Source organism: Microcaecilia unicolor, chromosome 2 (genome assembly GCF_901765095.1).
Source record: "Microcaecilia unicolor chromosome 2, aMicUni1.1, whole genome shotgun sequence".
NCBI lineage: Eukaryota > Metazoa > Chordata > Amphibia > Gymnophiona > Siphonopidae > Microcaecilia > Microcaecilia unicolor.
Window position 1 is genome coordinate 390,332,518 of NC_044032.1, and position 10,991 is coordinate 390,343,508.

At 41.9% G+C, this 10,991-nt stretch overlaps 1 protein-coding gene across 4 annotated transcripts in view; it reads left to right on the forward strand.

Moving 5' to 3' along the window:
* The window catches only part of TMEM150C (transmembrane protein 150C), a 67,115-nt gene extending 56,652 nt beyond the window's left edge, over positions 1–10,463 (forward strand). For all 4 annotated transcript variants that reach the window (XM_030192489.1, XM_030192488.1, XM_030192490.1 and 1 more), the window contains 3 exons: positions 315–442; positions 5,945–6,122; positions 9,765–10,463. In XM_030192489.1, coding sequence (XP_030048349.1) covers positions 315–442; positions 5,945–6,122; positions 9,765–9,973 — 515 coding nt within the window. In that variant the 3' untranslated portion in view covers positions 9,974–10,463. The remainder of the gene's footprint in view (positions 1–314; positions 443–5,944; positions 6,123–9,764) is intronic.
* Positions 10,464–10,991: the final 528 nt, after the last annotated feature.

The window sequence follows — 10,991 nt, forward strand, 5'->3', positions numbered from 1 at the left end:
GGGCTCCTGGGCCATTACTAGCCATCTAAGCGATGTACTTGCATATAGCCCCAAGCCTTTAAACTGCACCACACTAAAACAGATCTCCCCCACCCACCTCCCACAAAAAGAAAAAAAAAACCCAACAAAATATTGTTGTTCAGGTATTAATGATAACAAAATGCCTTGTATCTCATGTCAGCACATTGTGGCCCTGGATCATGGCTGGAAAGAATTGACATCTGTTCTTGGTACGCAGCACGAGTAATATGTCCAAAACAAATTGGAGCCCTAATCCATCCATGTTTTTCTTTTATTCTCATTCTGTGTTCCAGCCCTTATAGTTGCAGTTCTGCGCTTTATACAGCTGAAGCCCAGGGTGCTGAATCCCTGGCTGAATGTGAGCGGTCTGGTTTCACTGTGCTTGGCCTCATTTGGAATGACACTGCTTGGAAATTTTCAGGTACAGAAGTTTTAAGAAGCATTACCCTTTCCCAGTGAGCTCATTGATGTGCACTTTGCTTCACTCAACTTCATTATTTTTTAAGCTTTAATTCTCTTTTAATTGCTTGTGGGGTCCTTGACACATTTCTTGAAAGAAAAGCTAAATTACTCACCAAAATTTTATTTTAAAAATCTTTTGGGCCAGTATCAAGTGCAAGTTATATGTTCACCAGTAGCCAGTGGTCATTTAACGTGCCTATCTCTGGATGTTTTGGCCTTATATGTATAGTATCTAGGCCAAAACTCTGTCTGAATGCGCTGATAACATCTGTATAGAAAGGGACCAAAATTTGTGTGGAGTAAGGAGGCATTTTCAGATTAAGTTTTATATACCCTCTCCTTGGGCATATCCAATGAAGATGGTTTACAAAATTAAAAACCTTGTAATTTGAGTTACAATGTCAAAAGAATATCAAAAGCCATAACTAAACATTTCAGAATAATAGCATAGCAAAAAAGTTCTAAAAAAATAAAACTTGAGTATTCCTTACACTTTTCATACTGGAATTATCCATTATTTGGATAGCAGCGATTTTCAGCTTTAGACGTATAGCAGCAGCATGACGACTGTATATTGTGCCATAGACTATACGTATAGCAGCATTGAATATATGCATACATTTAAATGCCAATATCATTTAAATTGATGTGGTCACTGCCTCTGTTGTGTAACTTGTATTTCAACTGTTGTGTTTATTTTTTGGTTTTGTTTTTATTGATATTCCATTGCAACTTTGTAAACTGCTTTCTTATTATTGCAAAAGACTGTATAGAAAATTTTGTAATGTTAAGTAATAATGACCTCATACATAATATTTTTCCATCGACAAGCAAGATTGAGTCAGGCATATAAGTGGGTGATGTCATCTGACAGTGACGGGATGGAACTGCTCTTCCAGAGTTCAGAAGTTAATGTAAAATTCCAAGCAAATTCTTTCTGTCTGGAATGGTGGTATACCAGACTACTCAAGACATGTCTTGAGAGACATCATCTTCATCGCTCTTACTTGGCTTGGAGTGCTGCTCCTTGCAAACGTGGGAAGTACAGAGGCCCAAGAGTCCCATATACAGAGAAGCATTTTGTGGCATTCTCTCCTTCTTGCTGTTTCACATTGGAGGTTCCTATGCTGTTCTACTGTTCTCTGGCTCAGAGTCTTATTGATACATTGAGTCCTGCTGTGCACTTAGCTTCCATGGGCTCTGTGCATTAGTTGCACAGTGGCATACCAGCACATTCACTCCTGTTAGGAGAAGGTGCTTACACTTATGGTCTATACAGCTCTGAACTGCGTAGTGCCAGTACATTGTCTATGTCACATCCTCGTATTTCAAAACACATGTTCACCTTGTACAATGGTTTATGCCTTCTATGTCAGTTATTAATAGTGATCACCACCATAGCCTAAAGAGCAGTGTTGCTCCTAAAACCTTAGTACTGCATGGAAAGACACTCATTCAGGTCACTTTGTCTTGCTGTTTTCTATGTTGCGCTCAGAGCATGAGCTTATGCATCATTTGTGCTATCTTCTCTGGCTTCCATTTCATGTGGAGCAATGACAAGGGGGTGTCTACAGGAATTCTATTTGATCCTTTCCTCTGCTGTAGAGAAATGAGTTTTAGTTGAGGACATTCGTATCCAAAATTTCTCAACAATATAGCTGACGAAATTTAGCAGGAAACAGAACCAATCTTCTGGCATCTTAGGTCTTCTAAATGAGGGTTCAAACATGACAATAACAGTACCTATTCATGGCATGCTGAAGGATCAACATTTTCGTAGGTGGCAGAACCCACTTACCATTCAGCCTGTTTCCAAAAGATTGAACATGAAGTATACACACCTGTCACCTCCAGCTCACACTCTTCAGTAGTAGTTGAAGCAGCCATGAGAAAACCAAAGGACTGCAGAGATTTCTCAACATTCATTGGGGAAAGGATCCCCATTTGTTAGGTTGGAGAAGAAAACCTTCAATGGAGTTATGCTACCTATCATCCCTACATGGTTTGGAGCATGCATATTATGGTTTAGAAAGGTGCCTAGTGTGGCTGTGAGCTTCCAGTTTCTGCAAAGATGTCTTTCTTCAATTTCATAGAGGCCTTTTGTAAGAAAGACTTGCTGTTTGGAGAGAAGCTGAAAGAGACATATGATATGATTAAAGACCACCATTCTACTCTTCAGCAGTTCAGTTTTCTTCTATGATCACCTCTGCTGAAATACACTTTCATTCAGTATTTAAGTGACTGACTATTACAGTACTTCCAAAATTATTACCAGAAATGCTCAGCAAGCTTAAAAGCAACCCAAGGCAAAGAGAAGGCTCAACCTACACAAGTGAGCCTTACTTATTGTAAGCAACAGCCTTCTCTCTGTAATGCATACCTCTAGCATCTGTCCTACATGCAGAGGACAATGTTCAATTCTTCCTAACAGCTTGGCAAAAGGTCAAGATGGACACATGGATTCCCTCCATATTCCAGGAGAGATACGATTTCCAATTCATTTTCCATCCCCTGGATTGTCCTTTATCATGGATCCCATGTCCTTCCAGGATCCCAGTCTTTTATAGGAGAAAGTCCATCTTCTATTCCAGGCCAAGTCCCTAGATGATGATCCTCCTTAGGAGAAGAATTGAGGTTTCAACTCAAGATACATCTCATCCCAAAGAAGACAAGAAGCTTATATCCTCTACTATATCTAAGAAATCTCAACAGTTTCCTTCTCAAGGAAAAGTTCAGAATGATAACTTTTCCCTCCATTCTTCCTTTTCTTACCAAAGGAGATCAGATATGTACCCTGGATATCAAGGATACGTACACACATATTCCAGACTATCCTTCTTACAAGATGTATAACTCATGTTTATCCTTTGATCCAAACATTTCCGGTATAAAGTCCTAGCGTTTTGTCAGCCTTGGGTGTTTTTGAAGTACCTTGTGGTGGCAGCCATTGCCTTCAGAAATAAGGGCATCTACTATTTCCGTACCTGGATGACTGGTTTCAAGGAGCTCAGTCAGAGCTACAGGCCTTAACTATCCTGAAAGAAACAATTGTTTTTCTTTCATCTCTAAGATGATAAAAACATAAGAACCAGAACAGCCATACTGGACAGGATGTGATGTCATCATCAGCGATGGCCACTTGAGATCTCAGCTCCCTGTTTCTAATCAGCTACAAATCTAAGCCATCAGCCAAGCAATTGAACCCTTTATTAGTGGCCAAAGACTATCTTGCCAGTGCGGGAGTATGTCCTATGCCTCAGTAGTGCAGGCACCATGACCAGAGGCAGATTTTATGGTGGTGGCACCACAGGGCCTTCTTAGCACCCACTCCCATGGAATGTTGCCAATATGGGTTTCTGCCAGGTCCTTGTTACCTGGCTTGGCCACTGTTGGAAATAGGATACTGGGTTAGATGGATCGTTGGTCTGACCCTATATGGCTATTCTTATGTTCTTATGTGCCAGTGTACACACCCCAGTGGGGACTCTGTTTCTGGATTTGGTGAGTGAATTGCACCTTTGAGGATATAAAAGCTGTTCGCCTAGAAATTCCTATCTTGGGTGTCGACCTGAGGAAAGAGATGGCGGATTTTGGCCTTCAGTTGGAAGAGACTGATCAAAGGCTTAATGTCCATTCCATGGCCACAATTACTGTAGACAAGTAAGTTGGGAATTTAAAAACAGACATACAAGATGTGACACTAAAGTTGGAAGACCTGGAAAACAGGTCACTTAGGTGCAACATCAGAATATGGAGCGGTACCTGAACTCCTGGATTACCTAAACTGTGAGTGGGTTGTCAAACGAATCCCCAGTCAGCTGTTTTCTGAAGGTGGTGAACCTACCCCCACAAGAACATGTGGAGATTGTACGAGCATACAGAACTCTAGGACAGGTGTGCCCAAACTCAGCTAGCGATATTATCGCTTATTTCCAGAGCTATAAAATCAAGGAAGTGGTTCTGAAAAAGGCACATGCAAAGTCAAATTGTCTGGAAAACTTATGACATCTTCCTGTTCCATGATATAGCTGCAGCTACACTATGTCGGCAGGGTGAACTTCGTTACCTCACCTCTTGGCTGCAAGCAAAGGGGATCAAATATTTCTGGCAGTTCCCCTTTGCACTTTCTGCTACCAAGGTTGGCCAATTGCATCATGTTCACTCTGAGGAAGTGATGAAATTTTGCCCAACAGAACCTCAGAGCATGGCACTGGAGGAGCAGTAACGTCCTAAGAACGTCTCAAGTGGCAGCGCACCACCAGAGGCCAAGGTTGTCTCGGCAGACAGGCATCCAACCTGGATGCGCCCAGAGTACCTCCAAGCTGAACTTAGCATACACATAGCGTCGCCATAGAAACAAAAAAACTGCCTGATTTAAACAGTATTTGACAATGGAAGGAGCATGTGCTGTTGCTAAAGTGGATAATCACAATCTGAATATTTATCATATGGTGAGCTGTAAGGTAGATAACTCTGTTGCTGGGAAATATGGAGTTTCTGATACAGAACTGGAGGTGCAGGATTTATATTAAGATCCTGTTCAATGCTGTAGAGAATCCATTCCCATTGTGAAGAATTTATTGAATGAAACTATCAATTATAATGGTGGTTTTAGCTGAAACTAGCATGGGGGGGGGGGGGGCTACTTTATATATGGAAGGCCCTGGTGTCTTATATTGCTAATTTAAAAGGGAAAGGGGGTGGAAGTGTTAAATTGGGTTGTGCCCCCCCCCCAAAGATATTTCTGGCTAGAGAGAAAGTAGATGATGCTAGATGGGTAGGTGGTAGGGAGAAGAGAGAAGTGACAATGCTAGATGGAGGGAGGGAAAATGAGAGAATAACAAATGCTGATTTATAGGATGCAGAGGAGCACCAGAAACCTAGCACCAACCCAGAAAAATGGTGCCCCTGCCTCCACCATTAGACTACTTTTCTAGTTCAGGATTCAGGGAATTTATTTCTTACAGTAAACATGGCTAAAATCAAGAAGGCCATGATCCAGGAGACCAGGGGCCTAAAGATTAAGCAACCTCAAAAATTCAAAGGGCATTTTCACCTGGGTGAACATGCTATTCCCATAAGAGGCTGGTCTGTAGCATGTACTTACAGCTAGAGTGACTCCCCGAGGTAACTGAACAGTGGAACATAGTGGGTCAGATATTTAACCTCACTGCAGCGTCATTTAGGGCTGTTGAAACAGGTGAGCAAACAGGATGAATACAGCGGGTGCCAAGCCAGAGTTTGTACCATGATGCCCTTTAGCACCACTATGAGTCTGAACACAGGGAAATGTTGAAATCAGTCCTCTTATCCGCCTTTCTTCATTAAATCAATCCCATTGTGTGCTTAGCTTTTTACCTGTAGTTTTTCCCTTTGGCTACTAGAGGCTACTTCAGGTTGATTATGCATGACTCTTGGCATTCCAGTGATTCATAGACTACACTTTTTTTTTCCTTTGTAGCTTACAAATGATGAGGAAATACATAACATTGGCACAGCCATGACTTTTGGCTTTGGCACATTAACCTGCTGGATTCAGTCTGCTTTGACTCTCCGAGTAAATGTCAAAAATGAAGGAAGAAAAGTTGGGATCCCCAGGGTTATTTTGGCAGCCACCATAACCCTGTGTGTGATCCTCTGTATCCTTTCTGCCATCTGCTTAAAGCAAGTGAAAATATTGGATGACTTGGTAACCCGCTTAAAGGGGATTCAAGGACCAGCTTCATGGTTGGGAGATGCAGTACTCCTGGTGACATGTTCATCCTTGGCATAATTACGCTGTCTCTGTTTGGGATGGTAACTTATTTTTATAAAGACTATTAAATAAGTTTTTTTTATTTTTGTCCTTATTGTCCCTTTTACCGTCCCATCTTCTTTCCAAGTCCCTCTTAACGCAGACATAGTGAGAGAGAGAGAGAGTGTTTGACATGGGGAAGTACAAGGAGATATGAACTTAAGAGTAGGTTATTTCTTTTAAATTGGCTCTGGTAGGAGAGAATAGCTTTTTTGTTTTATTTTAATTACCTATGATCCAAGAAAATGGCCACTGGGGTCTAGGCCTCCACCCCTGTCTTGTTGAGGTGCTTTCAAAGTGAGCACCAATGTACATAAGTATTGCCATACTGGGAAAGACCAAAGGTCCATCGAGTCCAGCATCCTGTTTCCAACAGTGGCCAATCCAGGTCACAAATACCCGGCAAGATCCCAAAAATGTACAAAACATTTTATACTGCTTATCCCAGAAATAGTGGATTTTCCCCAAGTCCATTTAATAACAGTCTATGGACTTTTCCTTTAGGAAGCCGTCCAGACCTTTTTTTAAACTCCGCTAAGCTAACTGCCTTTACCACATTCTCTGGCAATGAATTCCAGAGTTTAATTACACGTTGAGTGAAGAAAACTTTTCTCCGATTCGTTTTAAATTTACTATCTTGTAGCTTCATCGCATGCCCCCTAGTCCTAGTATTTTTGGAAAGCGTGAACAGACGCTTCACATCTACCCATTCAACTCCACTCATTATTTTATAGACCTCTATCATATCTCCCCTCAGCCGCCTTTTCTCCAAGCTGAAGAGCCCTAGCCACTTTAGCCTTTCCTCATAGGGAAGTCGTCCCATCCCCTTTTATCATTTTTGTTGCCCTTCTCTGCACCTTTTCTAATTCCACTATATCTTTTTTGAGATGCGGCGACCAGAATTGAACACAATATTCGAGGTGCGGTCGCACCATGGTGCGATACAAAGGCATTATAACATCCTCATTTTTGTTTTCCATTCCTTTCCTAATAATACCTATTTGCTTTCTTAGCCGCAGCAGCACACTGAGCAGAAGGTTTCAACGTATCATCGACGACGACACCTAGATCCCTTTCTTGGTCCGTGACTCCTAACGTGGAACCTTGCATGACGTAGCTATAATTCAGGTTCCTCTTTCCCACATGCATCACTTTGCACTTGCTCACATTAAACGTCATCTGCCATTTAGACGCCCAGTCTCCCAGTCTAGTAAGGTCCTCTTGTAATTTTTCACAATCCTCCTGCGATTTAACAACTTTGAATAACTTTATATCATCAGCAAATTTAATTACCTCACTAGTTACTCCCATCTCTAGGTCATTTTTAAATATGTTAAAAAGCAGCGGTCCCAGCACAGAGCCCTGGGGAACCCCACTAACTACCCTTCTCCATTGAGAATACTAACCATTTAACCCTACTCTCTGTTTTCTATCTTTTAACCAATTTTTAATCCACAATAGAACACTACCTCCTATCCCATGACTCTCCAATTTCCTCTGGAGTCTTTCATGAGGTACTTTGTCAAACGCCTTCTGAAAATCCAGATACACAATATCAACCGGCTCCCCTTTATCCACATGTTTGTTCACCCCTTCAAAGAAATGTAGTAGATTGGTGAGGCAAGATTTCCCTTCACTAAATCCATGCAGAGGCTGGAGGCATGATAGCACAGAAAGACAGAGGATGACAGAGTTAGAACCGCAACCGAGTGGAAGGTGAGGAAAGGGGTGTTGTCAGTGACATGCCACAGGGATTGATCCTTGGTGCAGTTCTCTTCAGTGTTTTATAAGTGACATTGTGGACAGGCTGTCAGCAAAGGTTTGCCTCTTTGTGAATGATACCAAAATCTGCAACAGGAGAGATGCACTGGTAGGAGTGAAAAACATGAGGAAGGATCTACCAAAGCTTAAGAAATTAGTTTGTCAGCTAAGCTTTGATGCTTTAAACAAAAACAGCAACAAAAAAAGTACAGGATCATGTATTTGAGCTGCAAATACTTAAATGGTACAGTATAGTGGGTGAAGCTTTGTGCATGAAAGAAGAGTGGGATTTTGGCTGATCATATCTGATGATCTTAAGGTGGCCAATCAGGTAGATAAGGTGATGGCATACACCAGAAGGTGGAATAGCCAGTGGTGAAAAAGAAGCGATAGTACCTCTGCATAAGTTTCTGAGACCTCATTTGGAATACTGTGAGCAATTTCAGAGACTGCACCTTCAAAAAGATATAAATCAAATGGAGTTGTTCCAGAGTGCGGCTATTAAAAGAGTTATTATTCTTTGACAAAAGCATATTGAGACAGACTTAAATATCTAAATATTCATACTTCTGGAGGGAGTGCAGGAGAAAGGAGATATGATAGAGACATTAAAATTAAAATACCTCCATGGTATAAATGCACATGAGGTGGGTCTTTTTGAATTGAAAGGACAGGGCTAGTTCTAAGAAAGGAAACTTAGAATGATGAGTCATAGGATGAATGTAAAAGAGGACAGACTCAGAAATACTTCTTCACAGAAAAGATGGTGAATTTGTGAAACGGCCTCCTGGTGGAGACGACTGTGTTTGAATTCAAGCAAGCTTGGGACAAGTACATAGGATCTGTAAAGGAGAGGAAAGGATAATAGATGGCATGGATAGGTAGACCTATTTGCCTTCATTTTCTATGTATGTTTCTTGCTAAGCCAATTCTAGTTTTACCAACTAGCATCAACGGACTTGCAGTCCTGCTTTTTTCTATATGATACCTTGGTGTTTCTGATTTTTTTGTTTTATATTTTGTTCTTTTGCCTTTTGTTAGTGATGATTTTTTTCTGGCCATACCTCTAGTGCAGCAGAATACGGACTTTCCTTGAGGCCAGAGCCGGGCAATCTGTGATTTGCAGAGGCAAGAGCCTGGCCCTTACTTACCATACCCATACTAGGCCCCTAGTTTGGCTTTCAGATCCAAAGATGTACCTATCCTTAACTTGGCAGCATTAGCTCTACCATTGAGTGACTATTTTTTTTTTGCACATGGCTCTGCTTTTCATCTCCTACTAACTTGTACAAATGAGGCCCCAGAATGAGTTTCTGCACATTGGCCTGGGAAGGAGATGCTTTTATCCTTATGACCGTGTCACTTCATTACAGCTGCAGGATCTGAGATCAGATTGGTGCTGTGCATTCATTTTACTAGCCCAAAAATCTTGACTTCTAGTAATGAAAGAAAAAGCTATGAATTGGTGAAAATTCCTCAGCCCATTTTCCTACCGAAAGAGTATGTATTATAGCAGTTGAAAAATCTGGATTGTTTTTTAATCTAGTGCTAGCCCTTCAGTGGCCTCCACACTGTTAAGCATGCTTAAAAAATAATAATTTTTATTTCTAACCTTAGAGGCAAACATTGTTATAGAACAAACACTGCTGGTGGGTTAGATACACTAACAGCATATGTAACCTATACCATCCTGATCTCCTTGTATTTTCTCTAACTCCTCCCCAAGATTTTATCCTGATGTCACAAGGCATCCACATGCATGCAGCCCGGATCCAGTGGACCCTGGTCATGTGCTTTGTCTTTTATTTTGGCACTTTTGCAGTGGAGTTCAGGCATTATCGATTTGAGATTGTGTGCACGGAGTTCCAAGAGACCTTCCTCAGTTTCTCGGAGAATCTGTCTGAAGCTTCAGAGTACCAAACGGATCAAGTGTAAGCTCACTAATGGTGTGCAGGATTGAGTGACCAGAACATTCACTTTCTCTTGCAAGCATGACATAGTTTTACTTGCTCGTCTTCCTGCACAGTCTTGTGTGTGCACTGCCAGAGGACCTCAGGTTTGGTATCTAGAGCCACTGAAATCACAAGCATCTATGTGACCAGGACTTGGCAAGTTTCCATTTAACAGAAAGAGCATCCTCTTCAGTGTGTAGTAAGCAAATATGGTATGTTTGGATATTGTACTCTTTCATTCATTTTATTGACCTCATTTGATAGGACAAATAAGTGATCAGAGTGGGAAAAGGAGGATAATGTTCCACTGTTATTCAGGGAAGTAGCCTGTGGATGACTGGTTCAGAAACTGTGGCATTCTTTTACCAAGCTGCGGGAACAAGGGCCCTGTAGTGGTGGGGACTGTTTTTCCTGCGCACCAGGGTCCTTTTTACCGTAGCGGGTAAGAAGCAACCCCCCCCCCCCCCCCCCCCAAAAAAGGCCATGCAATAAGCTAACTCTTACCGTGTGGCCATGCAGCGGGGAACATTTACCGTCACCCACTGAGATGGCGGTACGGGCTTCCGCGGTAACCTGGCAGTGCACTGCAATGCCTGATTACCACTGTGCCTATTTCTGTGGTTTGTTTTCCCCAAAAATGGTGCACACATGACCCAGAACTACCGCCGGCAGCTGTGTTGGGTCGCTGGTAGTCCTGGAATCCCATACGGTAAACCTGTGTTGAGCTTACCGCTGCTTTGTAAACGGGCCCCTGTATCCTGTGGCGCTTACTGAGAGCAAGTCCTAGAAGCCACCTGACACTGAAGATGTTCCTGGGGCTAATGGTCATTTTGTTGCAGAACAAGGATAATGTAAAAGCCAATGTAGAGGTTGTTCAAAAGCACTGGTGCCATCAGTGGTGGGACCAAACACATACATACTTTTTCCAAAAACATCTGGGCCACTTGTGCATTATACAGTTAAAATTATCTATCTAAAAAGGGGATTGGATTTGGGGCATT